Raw genomic sequence first — 17925 nt, 5'->3', positions numbered from 1 at the left:
TGAGCATGTGTTGAATGCTCTCCACCCATCAACCTCTAATCCTAGGAAGGATTCTTCTCATCTCTAAGGGGGGAGGAGGGTGTGAATGGTACGAAGCATAAGGAACATAAAAGGAAAATGTGGAATATAAAAGTAGGAGAGTGTGAATGATGCGAAGCATAAGGGAATATTTTTAAAAATGTGGAACATAAAAACAAACCTTGAAACCTCAATCAATGTACAAAAACGGAAAGGAATTCATAAAATCAAGGCATGACTAAGGAAAAGTGTTAGAAATTTTTATGAAAAGCATAAATTGTTTAAGGAAAATTTCTCTTTCTTTATTTAAGCATTTTAGTTTCCATAAGCATTTTTTCCATTTCCTACCCAAAAATAATTTGAAGAATACTAATGGTGGGCTATGGCCTCATGAAAGTCACCTACAATGGTAGAACAAGAGAAAACCAGCAAGTTGCCATTCTTGAAGGAGGAGCAGGCAATGTACAGACTCTCAATGGAAACAAGGGTCTACAACCAATTCAAATTCATGCATATCCTAAATTTGGAAGACATAGTAATGGAAGAGCTAGCCATCAAGCAACGGGTGAAGCAATGTAAGCTAAGAAGTATGTGGAGAAGGTGGGCCAAGCCATCGATTACAAGAAGTGCACGAAATTGCTTTGAACTTACAACATGAACCACGACACTGTCACAGTGCATCAAGAGAATGAAGCTTGTCAGGTTGAAATTGAGCTAGCCCCAGAGTTGGTGGAAAGGGCATTGGACCTAGCCAACAAAGCTGAAAGACGACCAAAAAGAGATGTGTATAGCATGTTGGGAATGGACAAAGTGATGGTCCATACCAATGATGGCATCGGTCTAGCTGACATCCCCAACCCCGAAGTCCAAATACAAGCAAAAATGGTGCACACCTTGTTCTCCAACCAAAGGTACAATGCATTGATGAGAAAAATCAATGTGCCAATGTTGGAGAGCATCGCTTCCAAGTCTTTCGATGAGGTGAACCTAAATGGCTTCATAAGGAAGACGATAAAAACATTGGCGAAAGCATTGGCCACTGGTGGACAACCTATGGGTGGAGAATCCTGAGCCTCGAAAGCTAGAAAGTCATCATTGTCAAAGGCCTCCACCATTGGGTTTGGAGGGGTCTTGACAACCCTCATCAGAGAAGCCTTGGGGGAAGCACAAGGAGATGAGGAAGTCAGCGAGATGTTAGATAGGTCACCCCTATGCCAAGAATAAGAGCACTCTAGCGAAATAATCGTGAGTGACAAGGAAGGAGAGCAACAAGCACCATCTAGCTAGTAAGCAACCAGGAGGTCAAAGAAGAGAACCCCATAAAAGAAAGCCAAGGAAGAGAACATGAAGAAAGAGAAAGTGGATCTGCTAAGAGCACAAAGCGAGTCCAAGAGTGCTAAAGAAAGGAGAAAGAAAAGGGAAAAGGAGGAGACGAAAAGAATAGAAGATGAATCTAAGAAGGTTGAAGAGGAAAGGAGGAGGAGAGCAGAACAAGAGATCGAGGAGCTAAGGAGAAAGGAAGAAGAAGACATAGCCCTCACCATCTACCTCTCAGTGGAGCATCTTTCAAGGGAAAAGAGCTAGCAACCATGAGCCCCCACACATAGGAATGCCGTGACACAAGCTCCCAAGAACCCAAGAATATGCTACCCCTAGTGGCCAAGGGCAAAGGCCACCTACCCTAGCCATCTACCCTAGCACCTACCCTAGCACCCACCACCCTAGTCGCTACACCCACCCAAGGCTCTTCTACTATGGTTAATGCCAGCGATCTTGTGGCTTTGGTACACTTTCTGGTTAACAAAGAAATCGTTCAAGGTGTGCAAGTGGAGGAACCCCTATGACAAGAGCTAAAAGATGGCCTACTATGGATGCAGAGTCTAGACAGGACCCCAAAAGTCTGAAAATAGAAGCATCTATGACCATGATCCCCACTGCGTTGCTATTGTCTGTAAACTATGACGAATATGTATAGGAGCTCTTGTCACAGCTAGAAAGGACTAAAGAAAAAAGGAAGTTTCCATTGCAGAGGTGGAGGCCGAAAAGAAGACCATGGCGCAACCTTCCAACTAGAGAAGACACGCTAAGTGGCAAGCTACCAGAAATAAATAAACAAGCTAAAGGCAGAACTCAAGGCTAAAGAAGCAGAAGAGGAAAATTGTTGAAGAAAGCTAGAATATGAAAATCAAGAGCTAATGGGGCTTCAAAGGGAGTACAAGCTCCTGATCTTACAACAAGAAGAGCTACAAGGATAGATGAAGAGGGTCCAAGCCACCATGGAGGAGCTCATAGTAGCTGAAGAAGAAGAGAGAGCCCAAGGGTGCCAGGAAACCATGGCCTACCAGCTGGAAAAAAAGCTAGAAAGAGAAATCGAAGAGCAGGAGCGGAGAATAAGGGCCTTAGCCCAAGGACGTAATGAAAGCTTGGAAGGGATGAAAAGAAGAGGAGATGAATGGGTAGGCAGGAGTGAAGGACACATAAGAGTCCTAGCAAGCCACCTAGTCCTTGCAGAAGGAGATAGAGTGTTAGTAGAGAGTAGGGTAGAGGCCACTCAAACAATACTAGAAGCCCGACAACGTTTCTTCCTCAACACTATAATAGATGTCATAGAGTCAAAGGAGAAGGAGGCCATTGAATCCCTAAAGAAAAAAGTGGATATCACCCATAGAGTAATAAAGTATGTGCTCTATGCTCAACCATGGGAAGAAGTGACTAGCCTAAGCCGAGAAGAGCAAAGGGATTCCTTGCTAAGGGTAGGGATGAAATTCGAAGAGTGGACCTACTAAGCTTTAAGGAAAAAGAACCACAAGATCCTAGGAGTGAAGTTGAAAGGAAAAGACCACTTCCAAAAGCCAAGCTAGAGTTTGAAGAGGAACTAGGACCGCAACCTCCCTCTCCATAACTAGAGATGCAGCAAGAAGTGGACCCCACTATCGAGCGAAGAGCAGAACTTAAGAGGAAAAGGGTGAGGATGTTGGAGTAGGCAAGGAGAAGATTAAGAGCCCAACCAACAATGGCCACTCAAACACCCATTCCACCACAAGCAGATTGCTTCTTATTGGATTGGAATGTGGAACTCATAATGTGGGAGCAAAAATAAAATGGCCACCAACCCTTTGACTTCACCTTTGAAATCCCCTCCACCTTATGCAAAGTGTTATTGAACAAAGTTGTGGAGGAGGTAATAAGCATGGGAGGAAGGCTTGGTAGTAGGTGGCACCAGGAGAGGGAGAAGAACTCAACACAATGGAAAATGGAGGCACCCGAACATTGGGAAGACAAAGTCATGGAGGTGCCCCGGATAGTCCAAGGCTACAAGTCCCAACCAAAGTAGCGAAGGAGAATCTGGGACAACAAGGTAGACACCTAGATGTCATTTTGCAACACACTACCCTTTGAGAGAGATGACCCCACGCATACGCCATATCCAAGAAGGGTAGGGGTGGATTTGAGCCCTGACATCCATGGTAGATATGATTTTCCAAAGATATATAATGTAAATGCCACCAAGCCAGACCTTCTCTGAAACCAATCTATGGGACTCAATTTCCCATTTTCTCAACGAGCTCACTTTTTGCCCAGATCATGCCTTTATTACTACTTGTAATTATCTGAGATTTCTTAGGGTACTACATAGACTGGAGCCTACGCCACAGGAGCACCACCTCCCACTACTCTTTTTTATCTTAATGCCAACATAGTTAGCTATGCAATGGCTAGGCTAATGATGCGCAATGCCCTCCTACCCTCTTTTGTGTAGCCCTCTTAGAGGATATGAGTGATAGTTGTTTCACTAGCTGCAACCATCCCTTCCTATCCACCACTCCTCTTAATGCTCTACTAGGTCTAAAAGGATACATCCAAAGTAGACAATTTCTTAGCAAATCCATTCAGTCTCCAACCCCTCCCTCTCATATCTCTGATGACGAGGACTAAATATTCATCTACTTTTTTTTATAAAAAGAATAAGAAGAAGAAGAAAAGAAAAGAAAGGATCAGAAGAGAAAAGACAAAGAACAAAGAAAAGCAAATAAAAAGAATAAGAGATCACTAGAAGGAAATCACAGGGGAAAGCAACTGCATCATCTCACTACATGTAGGCCAAAGTCACTGCACCTAGGGGTCCTCAAGTTAGGAACACATGGTGGATTTGGTTGACTGGCTCCGTCCCTAATCCCCTAGCCCATTTTGATTCCCAACATCACACTTAGGGCCCATCAAGGACAAGATAATATACCGGGGGAGGTCACCCTCGCCTACGGTTCTCCCTAAACTACATTCACCGCACCACCCTTATGCATGAATTGGGACCTCGACTGCGACAACACCCAGGATTTTTGCCTATGGTTTGACCCAACTCCCAATTCCACTAGCACAAGCACAATGCACCACACAGAAATATAGACACACCCCCCAAGCAATGCACCTTCTTTTCTTTACACATAACTCCAAACAATGCAAGCCACCAACTTTGAAGGCCCCATCATCATCGACGCACACAACCGCCTATCAACTCACCAAATCTCCCTCAATTTAAACCTACAAGTGCCATAGGATTGGCACTCATCTAGGAGGGGTGTAATGTTATAGTGCTACAAGACATGTCACACGGACAAGGCTCATGCAGCCAAAAGGAAGCAAAGAAAGACCGAGGAAGCCCAAGTCAAAAAGTGAATGAAGAAGCTCATTCTGCCCAAGCAAGAAAAGTGGAGGATAAGGAAAGCTGAGAAAAAACATGGGAGACCACTGAATATTCTAACAAGGTGCTCTCAAGGATGAAGAAGAGCACCAAAGATTCTAGCAAGGTATTGACAAGGATGAAGGAGAGCACCGAACATTCCAGCAACGCTCTCTCAAGGATGAGGGAGGTTCTCTCAAGGATGAAGGATGCTCTCTCAAGGATGAGGGAGAACCTACAAGGGCTCTTGTAAGGAAAGTGCGGGGCACAATGTAATTCATTTTATAAGAGCATCAGGCTCCCTGCTGTGTAATTTGTAAAGTCTAAATGGACATAGGTGAAGGGATAAGGCAACTAAAAGGGAATAGAGAAAGAGGACCTTGTCAAGATACCCAGTCATGTAAAGTTTGCTTGTCTTCAAATCTTGCAATTGTGTTTCGCACTTGATAAGAGGCGGGTTGTGTGTATGTGTGTCGATGCACAATTAGTATTTCTTCTTTTAGGCATGTGTTGATGTTAAAATAACATAGTACCATTTTGTGTCCTTTTCCCTACTCTGTATTTCCTTTCACTCTATCTCTCACTAGAAATACTCATTATCCTCTTGTTTGAATAGATTTGCATACACTATAACTTCCTATATTATGATTCTTGAAAGTGGAATTCCCTCAACCCCTTATTTGACTCCACCAATAATCTTATGATTGGTAAATTTCTTCCCTCAATTGTTTCCACAACTTTTCTAGCCATAGTTTACGTGATGTCACTCTTAGCATAGTCCCATGCTCTCAATACTCCCTAAGATGTAATTGATCAATACATGTTTTTGGTAGTTGTTAATGCAATCTTTGTGGCAACTTAGTTAGTTGTAGCCCTCCTGAAATATAGTTGAGTCGTGTATGCACCTATTGGTGTTGTAAAATGAGATACTAGCGGTTTAGTCAAAGTGTGATGCAAATCTGCTAGTGTTGGTTCTATGAGATGGCACTACTCCTCAGTGGTGTTGTGTATGTGCCTAATTCATATTGTAAAATGAGATCCTAGTGGTTCAATCAATGCGTGATGAAAGTCTGCTATTGTTGGGTTTATGAGATGAACCTACTATGAATCTATCTTAGGGTTAGCGTAGTTGGTCTTAAGGATGGTGTACTTTGGTCTATGTATCTGAGGGGAGTGCTTGAAGAAAATGTGAGTCTGCTATGAATCTATCTTAGGGTTAGTGTAGTTGGACTTAAGGATGGTGTATTTTGGTCTATGTATCTAATGGGAGTGCTTGAAGGAAATGTGAGCCTAGGGTTTGGATAGGTGGCCTAGGCTAGACATAAGACTTCACACCTAGGGTTTAAGTGTATATGGTTTAGGGTTTAGTGAAATCCTAAACCCTAATCTCCAAAATAGGAGTGGACTACATTTGCATCTATGTGTGCTAATATTCTAGTGGATTGTAATGCCTTAAAAGTGTGGTTTGGAAACCTACATGTAGACATGCCTTGCCCTAAGTAGTGAGATTCTATAACTATGTGCTTACACTAGTACATAACCAAAGCATATGCATGTTGATTGATGCCATGCATGGTGGCGACATATTTGTTAGGGAACTTACATTGTGCTCTACATTGAGAAATATCATACTGATTATCATTCTAGTTAGGGGATAACCATTCAAGAGCAGATAATATTAGTTGGGAATCCATATAAAAGGAAATGCAAATGTAAATGGTTAAATTATAAAGTTTACTAGAACTTGAATATTAGTTTTAGAAGCTTGCAATTATTTAAGTTTCTTGTTCAAATTTATAGGTGACATTGTCTTAGTTTGTGTCTGAATTGACCAATATAAACTTTACTTTCTTGGCTTGCATATTGTCTCCACTTATGAGTTTTGATTTAAAGTTATAAAGTCTTAAAAAGGGTGAGAAAAGAAAAAAGTAAAATTTCTAGTGGATTTGAAAAGGTTTTTATATTTTTGATTGCAATTGCATTTAATCACATTTATGTAAGTGTTAAAAAATAGATTCATTAACATGTATAAAGATGTATTGAAGTTGCCTTTAATATTCAACTACATGGTGTGTGTTTACATGTGATTTTCTATGGGATGTTAGACACCCCTGTGAATCCACCTCAAACTCCCACGTCCCAATTGTAGTGCCCACTAAGAAGTGTGATAGTAATGCTTTAGTTTTAAGCATGTATATATTTCCACACATCCTTGAAATAATGACTCGAGCCCTTTGTTTGACTTACATTTGGACTATCATAGTGGTGTCCTATAGTGCTATGAAAAGGTACAAATAATGGGTCGTTGTACCATGCTTTCATATAGCGATGATGTTTTTTTTTTTTTTGCATTTTGCATTCAAACTTATTGCCAATAAACCCTTCATATCTTGTAGTACCAAGTAAATTTATTAATTCAATCATTCTTTTCTTTGGAAAAAAAGAATCCTATGAACAACCATGCAACCCTATGACATAAACCTAACCCTTAGGATGTAGCTTTCTATAACATAACCTTATAACTTAACTATAACCCTACATAACCATAACCCTAGCCTTAATCCTAACCCAACATTACTCTAACCTAACCCTTTTGTAACTCAAGGTGACCCTAATTTTATTTGAACATTAATCTTAACCTAAATCCTAAATCCCAAACAAAAATTCTAACCTTCTCCTAAAATCTTTCGGATGCTAAATTCCAAACCTCACCTTAATGTTCACCCTTATCTTGACTCTAATGCTTTGTAATCCTAACTCTCCATAATGATTCATACCCTAAACCTGCACTTGACCCAAATTCTAACCCTCCCTTACCCTAACCCTCCAAAATTTTAACCCTAATGTTGACCCTCTCTAATCTTGGAGTTGTGTGTGATGTACCCACCCCTAGCTAGGTTAGGGGATGTATTGTTTAGTAGTCGCTTGACATCTCTCCATGAAAACAACATTGTCTAGACCTAACCTCGCACCCATAGAGTGGTGCCTCGTCCAAGAGAGTTGTCTCCCTATGTAGTACTTTCATCCTGTTTATATACTAGCTAGGAAGAGGGAGGAGGTTCCTTTTAGCGTTTGCAACTCATATCATCTATGAAGAATGCAAAAGCGACCTAATTTCAATGTTTTTTGAGATATTTTGGTTAAATTTTAGAGTACCATGCTTTTTTTAATTTGGGAGTCCCAAAAAAGAAAAAACATAGGCCTTTCATACTCGCACATAAAAATTCCTACACATTTTGATAGAACTTAAAACAACCATAACCCTTGATTCAGGACTTAGAATTTGGATTCATTTGAACTCTTGTGATTGTGGTGATGAGCTCTACGATGGTATCACTTCATTTTATGTATTTGGGAAACTTTAAAAATGTCAAAACTCAATCTTCATGATTTTCTATTAGAAGTACCTCCTAATATCTCAAAAAAATCAATAAAGGTCTTTGATCCTCCCAAATGCTACTCTTGAAGTGATCGACGTTTAACAAAATATGCAACAATTACTAAGTATTACATAATGTCTAAGGTATCAAGGTAGGTACATTACATTGTGACCCTAACACTAAACATAAACTTAACCCTAGCTCTAATCCTAACCCTAAACCTAATCCTTATGTTAGAATTGTGGTGCTAATACTAATCCTAATCCTAAGCATAACCATATATATCATAGTTCAAAATCTTACTCATTAACACCAACATTGACTCTACACCTTGGCCATATGCCATAATCCTAATGTAAACCTAGCCTTAATTCTATCTTTGTAACCTTAACATTGACTATAATCCTTAACCATATGTTGTAATCCTAATATAACCCATAACCCTAACATTAGAATTACCCTCCTAACCCCAAATCTAAACCTTGATTGTTATCCTATTCTAACCCTAAAGTACACCCAATTGCAACCTTAACTATCATTGTGTTGTCCCATAGCTATGACCTAAAGAGAGTAATGATTTGATTATCGATTAATGTATGATTGTTTGATGGCATACCACATGGTGTACCTAGATAGTAGTTCTCAAGTATATGTGAGTAGAGGTACTTGATCTAGGTTTTTGTATCTTGTGAATAAACTTGTAGTGCATTTTGCACTCCTTAAATAATATTAGAGATTTCATGTATGGGTCTTTATCTAAGGGAAATTTATAGCTACATGGTCTTCAAACCCTATTGCATTTTGACTCCCTACTTTGATTTAAAAGGTGAAGTATCCACTAGTTTTAATTGGTGACAACATAGAAAAATGACACTTAGGTTATGTGGCTAGGGATAATGCATGGATAATGGACCCCCATGGGATAGGCTAAAAACATGTGTGCACACAAACTACATTGCATAAAGGCATAAATCATCTCCCAAAGAAGCACTTGATTGTACATTCGTTTTGGTATGTAAATTTATATTTTTCAATTATTCATTAAAAAAGGAAGAGGTGCTTGCTTGTCATGCAAAAGGCAAGAACACTTGTAAGGTTGCATCTTATTCGTAAGAGATTTTTGTATATGTATGTAGGGTAAAGGTGCCATTAACATACCCCCAATCAATTGTCTTTGCTTTTTGGACCTTTACACCAATGGTAACATGATTTGCTTTGCTATGATTGGTTTATTTTGTGATCTTCTTCTCCCTTGAGTTGTGATCTTCTTCTAAGGGCACACTGAGGGGGAAAACAACGATGAAGATTTAAAGTTGCTAATTAGCTATAAATAATCACTTGAAAGTAGCAAAGAAAACTTTCAACTTGCCATGGGAAGGTGTGGCATATGACAAGTTGCCATAGCCGAAATGTGTGGAAAGTGTTGACCCTTTACTAACACCTCTATCCTATGTACGTGTATATAGTGTAGAGAGAGAGAGAGAGAGAGAGAGAGAGAGAGAGGACTCTATACTTGCTTTGGTATATAAGTGTATATCTCATGACTATGTGTCAAAAATAAATTAGTTTTCATATGGTGTTTAGAAGGCAAGAATAGATGCATCCTAATTATAGGGGGGAGAGAGTGAGAGAGAGAGAGAGATTGTGTGTGTGTGTGTCTCGCGCATGCCCTTTGGGGGGGAGGGAGGTGCATGGGCATTTGTTTTTTCTTTCCGTGGGAGGGTGTGAAGGGGGGCCTTAGTTGCTAGCGCACATGAACGCATTCTAAGTGTAGGAGATCTGGGAGAGGAGTGAAGGGCGCCTTAGCTGCTAGTGCACATGAACGCATTCTAAGTGTAGGAGATCTGGGAGAGGAGTGAGTACGAATGGTAAGCACATGAACGCGAGTAGTAAGTACGCGATGCGGATGGTCGCGAGCCAGCACTCGGGAGGGTAAGCAAAGCAAACTAAATGCATGTTGTGAGGACACCTGGGCGGCCAAGAACTGGAATGCCTTCGAAGAGGACACGTGGATGTATGTGAAAGACTAAAGTTGAAGGAAAGGTCACGCCGGGCCCCACAAGAACGACTGCTTTCACCTACCCAAAAATGAGAGGGATTTTATTCTGTTCCTTTTGGGGAGCTACAAGGTTCGGGCGGGCCGAGCTGGGCTGCGCAGCAGTCGCCACGTGTCTGGCAGTGGCGCGGCCTCCAGGGAGGGAGCGTGTTGGATGCAAGCCGTGCCACGTGGCGCCGTAGCGCCTGTCCGGCTCCGAGAGCATGGGGACGGATTTGCAAAAATTAGCAATAAAATATTAGGAAATATCCAAATAAGCAAATAGAAGAGCGAGCGCCGCTGATACATTGCTGCATATTGTTTTCTCCTTTTCTTGCAAACCATTAAAGTGGAGGGAGAGAGAGAGAGAGAGAGATTGCATGGTTTTATGTATTTCGAGAGAACCGTCTGAGAGAATCCACGACGAAGGAGATCAAGGAAGCGAGAAGGGGCTGCAATATCCTTCGATCGGCCCTTCATCGGAAATCCGACTGTACCATGCTCGACTTCTTGTCCTCACGAAGTACCACTGCAGCTTCTCCAGAGGCAGCTGGTTCAGCACCTCCCAAACATCATCCCCCGATCAACGCACACAGCTTCGTTTTCTGGCGCCCCGACATGCAGGACGATCATGATCGCGACCATGTTCACGATGACCTCGAGCTCAGCCTTGGCTTATCCTCTCGGCCTCCATCAATACAAAAAGCCCGACTAAGATCTGCAGGTAGTTCCTTCCCCTCCCTGATCATGATGAACTTTATCATCTACAATAAGTTTTAGACAAATTCCCTGCACGTTGTGATTTACGACAATATCGTGAGCTTCTGCCAGGGCAGGATGGCACATCTAGCTAGGTGTGGTTGGGGGGATGGATCGTATACCTGGCTAGGTGCGATTGGGGGAAGGGATGGCAACTTACTCAGGTGCAGTTGGGGGGGACTGGGGCGGGGGGACTGGTGCCAGGTATGGGTGCCTCCCGGGCACAAGCTTATGATATGGAAAGCTCATAACGTCGAACAGTATAGGGAAAACCAAAGGAGAACGGCCCCTTTTCCCATGTCCATAATGTCGAACAGTATAGGGAAAACCAAAGGAGAACAACCCCTTTTTCCACATGGACAAATGTAAAAAACTTATCGTGATCATGGCAGCAACGCTTCATGATTGCATGCACGCCTTGAAGCACCACTTTTCTGTTTGTGCAGCCTGGGCAGACCACCTGAACCAGTCAACGGAGCAGATATGGCAATGCTTGCAGCGCAAGGAGAATGCCTTTCGCGAACCAGCCTCATTGAGGCTAGTGGGAGACGATTGCCAGCCTGGGATTGCAAATGAACCCCACAAAGGGCTGTCTCCTTACACAAGGAGACCCTCCGTGCCTCTGCAGTTCGGTTCCTGTAATGATCTCTCTTGCCAGGTCTCTGCTACCCAGCTAGATCGCGTTCTAGAGAGGGATTCAGAGAGCGGCCAATCATTGTTTCAGTGTGAGGCTCGGCAACTGAATAGAAAGAAAGAACTGCAGGCTTTCAAAAGGCAAGAAGCACGTAAGAGGAGGAGAACGTTGATGGAAGAGAAGCAAAAAAAGGCTAGGATATATGATCATACAGCAAGCCGGCAAAGCGAACATTTTGTTGCCTTTGAGCTGGACAAGACTTCCCGTTTCAGGGATGGTAGTTTACAGGACTTCTCCAAGATCAACAATGAAGAAACTCCCCAGCTTGCTTGTTATGTAGAGCAAATAACAGGTGACAACCATCCATCGGGTGCGAAGGTGCATAGTCGTCTGTTTGACTCTTTTACTCACGGTTCTGAAAAGAAGCTGCAGGGGGAGGAGAGTTCTCATGGATTGAGAAAATTTATGAGAGAGTCCATGATAGGTGCTGCTGTCCAGAGCAATGATGAGGACACAGTTTCTGCTGATCAGAGTGCAGTTGAGCAATATAGCATGTTATCATGGGGGCAGAAGAGGGCATGCCATACTCAGACAACCCCAGCTAGCACTGCCTTACCAAGCATTCCTCACAAAGTGTCTAACCATCTTCATGTTGATGTTAAGACTGACTACAATGATGAGTATGCCTGCAATGATGAAGATGAGAGTGATATACATTTGAAATGTAGGAGTACTAGTGAAAGTATTGGTGATACTCGAGATGTACATAGCACAAGTGTGCAACATAACCCTAATATGCAACATCATGAGGCTACAAGCAAGGAAATCCCATCCACAGTTACTAGCATTGGTGGTAGTGCAACATGTGATCCCATGTCTCCTTCAATCATAATGGCAACCAACACCACAGGCATGTATGCCCAGTTTTCAGTATGGCCAGCCATTCCCTACCCAGGTGCCATGACTGGGGCTGTCCATTTGCAGTGGGGCTCTCCTTGCTTCATGCAGGATCCTGTACCTACTGGGGAAACTTCTACTGCACCATCGTCTGGTTCTCTGATAGGCGGACACCAAATTATTTCATCGCTAGAGAAGTCACTGTCTTTGTTTCCTTTGTTACCGGGTGCAGAACCACATCCAGGAGATAGCAATCAACATGGCAGGTCTAGAAGTGAAGAACCACCTGCAAAGGATAGCAATCAACATGGCAACCCTACAGGTTCAATCCTTACTTTCTCAGAATCTATTGTATCAGTCAGTATGCCATGCATAATTTGCAATTACATGTGAAAAGTAAAATGCAAGTAGAATGAGAAGGAGCTGGAGGGCACTTGTGGTAATTAAGTATAGCCATCTATGTTACTGGCAGAAGTTTGCAATTCCTTAGATGCCATTACACTTCCTTCTTTCTATATCTGTGCAATATCTTTATGCATCAGGGCATGCAATCAATAGTATCTCATTACCTATCTCCAGCTACTGCATGTGCTTCCAGACTCACTAGTCTCATATGCAGACGCAGGGATATCTGCCAAGGATGAAGAGACATATACAAAGCCGGAGCTTGTTCCTCCAGTTATGACAGTGGTGGAGATGATAAACAGTGGCAAGTTGCTGGAGTGTGTAGAGCCCACTCTGAAATGTGTGGAGATAAGTATGCCTGCAGCATCTGAGCTTTTGCAGTCTAATTACTGGAGGACCAATGATCCTCCATTTAGTCCTCTGAGTCGATGCTCATCTGCAGCTACACAAGCACAAGTGAACTTACCTCTAGAATTTAGACAACATGAACCTACTGAAAAACAGGTTTTGGGTAGATCTTCCTACAATTCTAACATTCAAGGCCATAGTTCTCCTTCGAGTACAATTGAGTCACAATCAGGTGGTAGCTGCAAAGATGAAAAGACACACAATGAGGAGGCAGAGCGAGGAAGGCCCACCAGCAGCAATCGGGGGTCCAGAGGAAATAGCAAGTTCCATGAAATTTCTAAGGTCGAGTTGATGTCGGCAATAATTGCTGGGAAGCCTGCAAAAGATCTCCCTCGGGTGTCTACTACAGGTGCAGGTCCACAAGGAAAGACCATCACTGGCGTAATGTATATCGATGAAGGCAATAGGGTCCATTTGATTTGTAGCTGCCATGGTGAGCACATGTCCCCTACTGAGTTTGTACAGCACTCAGGAAGTAGTGATTTGTCAAACCCAGAGAAAAGTATTAAAGTGAATGCAGTTTCCAGTGGAAATCAGCTCACAGCAACTACAGGCAGCTAGAAACGAATGGCATTGGCACTGCAGGATTTGTAGTCGAGCAATGTGGGATCTCTGTAATCTGTGATGCAGTATGGGATGCTGGATTGATTCTAATCTATGCTATTCTGACCAACAAGAGAGCCCTTTCAAGTACCAGGAAAAACCCTTAGGCTAGTTCGTTGGTATATCTTATCACACATGCCAAGCTACCATTCATTTATACCTTTCACAAAGCTTAGTCTACATTGTACATAAACCATCCTGAAACAGTGCAAAAACCAACCAGCTGGCCAAATGGGGTATTGTCAATAGTCTGTGAGAGTCTTTTACAAGAGTTTGCAAATCTCATAGCTTTCCAGTTTCAAACATTTGAGTGTGGTGTACACCTAGTTTTTTAGCTCACTGCTTTACATTACGAGTCTTCTAACCTCACAGCTTTGCTTAAATTCACCTTCAGTCACTCTACATCACTTGTAAGTCTAGTTGTGATAGCAAACCATCTCTATCTCTCTCTCTCTCTCTCTCTCTCTCCAAGGAACTTTAGACAAGACTAGATAGTAAAAAGACCTGCATCTAGTAAATGAACAAATTTTCCTAGTTAGCAAGTAGGAAGTTTCCTCATATTGAAACTAGGTTTTTAATGTTACTACATAGAAATGAAGCTATAACTAGTAAAATGACTCTTAGTAAATGTATGAATTTTTTCTAGTCACCATGTAGGAAGTTTTGGATATAAACTAGTATTTTAATTTTACTAGATAAATGTATACAAAGCCAAAAAAGTGAAATAAGTGTCTCTATATTAGTAAAGCAAACAATTTTTTTTAAAAGTCTTAGAAAACAATAATGTTTACCAAGCTAAGAAGTTAACACTTGCTGCAAGCATGTTATGCTAGTGTGTTGTGCCTCAACCTATGTTGCCAAGCATAGGAGAGTTATTAGTGTAGCTTATGTCTCTATCACCTCTTGCATGTTTTTCATCCAGAACACACTATTTCATGTATAGGCAATGATGGAATAAGCTTTCATTGTAGCCATTGTTTGCACCAAACATAGTTTTGCAATGTAAAGTTGAGGATCTATAGAATTGTAGTGTGATGTAGTAGGTAATATGAAGATTTTAGTATGGTAATATAAGAAACATGCAAAACTATTGAGATATAAACTGGTCGATTTAAGTCTTGCATATCCATCTATTTATATTTTCATGCATGGTTTATGTTTGATATCTCAATAATCATGCATTTGCATGCACTTTCATTTATCCAAATTGTGCATGCACATGTTATGTATTGCAAGAGAGAACAATATGAATGGGCAACTGTACAACTTAGGTGAGAAGGTTGATCTTTGCAAGGCATAAAAGTTTTAAATGCAAGACACACATGCATATGATTTCAATCCTTCATTTCTTTGCATATGGATGATTATATATGCATGTGCATGCATATTTTCCTTCTTTAATGACACTTGAACGTTTTCATGCTTGTGCAAAACTTAAGATAACCTCATAAATGTGTCTATTCAATGCTATCAAATGTAATAGATTTACTAAATTAACTCACTTTGTCACACACACACACACATATTTTTAAAGGATATATCATTACATAAAATTTGTATTTGTGTGTTTGTGTGAAGGCAAATAGAAAAGGAAGACTTACTAAATTGTATTTGTGTGTTTGTGTGAAGGCAAATACAAAAGGAAAACTAACTAATTTATGTAATGGTATATTCTTTAAAAATGTGAGTGTGTGTGTTGTGTTAACCAAAAACTTCTACAGGAACGAGGGTGCATGTGCATGTGTTAGAGCATTGTGCTTTTTTTGTTTGTTGTTTTGGGTATTTAGAAAAGGTTCATGTCTTGTATATTTCTTTAACTACTATATTATTTAGAGAAATGGCACAAAACTATCAATATGGTAATTAGATTGACCAACAATTTTAGCTTTACAAGATAGGAGGTTTAGATAACATCCTTGCAAGGTCTATCACAAGAGGTTGAAAATATTTTGGATTACTCACTATTCTAGTAACATAGATGAACCTTCTCTTTTAGGAAACTATCATAAGGTGAGACAAACCTCATTATAAGTTGGCCAATCAAATCATGTGTATTTTCTTTTACTAGCCATACATACATGGAAATATACTTGCCATAGAATCCCATCAATTCATCTAATATTCATCCATAAACGATGAGTTGGCACTTTTAGTTGTTTTATTGATTTTGTGTTGGTACTTAAACTTAGGAAATGATCATATACTTATTTTTATTCTATCCTAATATGAAATTGTTCTTATTTGGCAATAATTGAAGATGTAACCTCATTATTAGAAAAGACTAACTTGATTACATTAATGATATCACTGTAATGACTTTTGGATATAACTAGAAAGCTACATTACTCAAAAATATTATAGAAATTCCCTTTGGATATAAGAGAAAACTTTGTTAAATCAATAAATGTTTCTCATATTTTAGACATTCCAAGCTCTGTTTGCATGGAGCTTATAAATAATTGTTGATTGTGAAGCCTAAAGCATAAGAGCTAGTATACTAACATGTCAACCACTTGCGAGCCTATGCTCCAAGAGGATACCTAGGCCATCTAAAACCTAATTTTCCTTCCACTTGCACCAAGGGGTCACATGACAATAAAAGCCACTATGGAATTAGCCATACCATCAAGCACCCATGTGATTGTCACTTCCCTCAAAATCATAAGGGGTAATTGCACTCTTCCACTTTAACCAAGAGTAGGTGCTCATCAATGATGTTTGGTCCCCCTCCAATCAATTCACTAACCTATATGCTAATTCACATGAAGGAACACCTACTCATTACAACCTTCCAAACTAAATTGGCAACAATCAAGTGAGTTAGCAACAAGGTAATATTATAAGATGAAACCCAAATTCCTTACCTTGGACTTTGGACCTACACTTCTAATGATCATTGAAGATGCAAAGTGCAAGCATGTAAAAGTAGAGGTACAACATGAAACATAGTATTAGCACAAGAAAGGCGGGCAAGATGAGCATAGAAGGAAGAAGATGTGAAAAATAAAGAATGTTTATTAAAAGAGAAATCCAAGAAAAGAGCACACTCTAAGTATACATGGCGTAGAAGGTTGTCCAGGATGAGCTCATCAAGTACCTTGGTACCAAGCTTTTTGTGAGAAAGAAGAAGCTTGAAGAGAGATGTACAAAGGGGGAAAGCATGCTCGATGAAGTTGTTGCCTTATAGCATGGTTCAATACATTTTTGAGATTTGCATGGTGCAAAGAGATGAGAAAGAGATCCAACTAAGGACCAATATCAATGATTGCTATTGAGACATTGTTGATGTACATGCCATATGAGAAATATGCCATTGAATAAGATAGTTCCAGTCACATTTCCTAGTCATCAAGCTTAAGTGGCTCTTATAGTATCTTCATGGCTTGATATAAGGTAGTTGCAATAGTTGTTGGCGATTCTCTCCATGGCCTGATATAAGCTAGCTACAACAATTATTGGGTCCTATCTCATGAAGTCATACAATTGCCATCTTAAGGTTCCTTTGCGCATGCACACCATTGCTATGATTCAAGGTAATCCTTGCTTGCTAGGATTAGGCCTTCTTCCTTTAACAACTTGCTTCCTACTCAATAGTCTACAATGATAGACATAATTACTAGGAGATATTGTTTGCATGCGTGATCAATTTTGGAAAAGAGAAATGGTTTAAAGTTACTAATAGTGTACTTACCAATAAGAATGATGTACCACACATCCATCAGTTATGTACACTTGCATCTCCCCTCGGAGTGCACTAAAAACACTGCAATAAACGCAAGGGAAGGAATAGATGTGATTTTTCCAATGCATAGACCTCGACAAGAAGTACCATAATTATCATTGATGTAACAACATGAATGGTGCCTACACTAAACTCTCATAGAGTGGTGGCCTTGAAAGCATATTTGCAAACTTATAAAACCATTTTGAAGAGCAACATCTTAAAATGTAGAGATTATGTAGAAATTCAACTCCTTTCATTTTTCCACATTATGATGGCAAGTCCCCTCTTAAGCAATATTCAGATGTTGATGGATCTATTTGGCCATTGCTAAAAGGACAGAAAGTCTAAAATTATGAGAAGTTGCTTTTAGTACTGAACATAGTC

General features: G+C 40.6%; 1 protein-coding gene across 1 annotated transcript; it reads left to right on the top strand.

Annotated features, from left to right (window-relative positions):
- Positions 1 to 10477: 10477 nt before the first annotated feature.
- On the top strand, positions 10478 to 14035 carry LOC148026431 (uncharacterized). Its single transcript, XM_087690449.1, has 3 exons — positions 10478 to 10835; positions 11317 to 12723; positions 13021 to 14035. Exons 1-3 carry the CDS (start codon positions 10610 to 10612, stop codon positions 13773 to 13775), a joined length of 2388 nt encoding a protein of 795 aa, XP_087546575.1. The 5' UTR covers positions 10478 to 10609; the 3' UTR covers positions 13776 to 14035.
- The last annotated feature ends 3890 nt before the right edge of the window (positions 14036 to 17925 follow it).

This window comes from Lygodium microphyllum, chromosome 13 (genome assembly GCF_053477565.2).
Source record: "Lygodium microphyllum isolate KBCC chromosome 13, Lygodium_microphyllum_v1.1.10, whole genome shotgun sequence".
Taxonomy (NCBI): domain Eukaryota; kingdom Viridiplantae; phylum Streptophyta; class Polypodiopsida; order Schizaeales; family Lygodiaceae; genus Lygodium; species Lygodium microphyllum.
The sequence above is the reverse complement of the archived record's forward strand: the minus strand, read 5'-3'. Positions and strand labels throughout refer to the sequence as shown.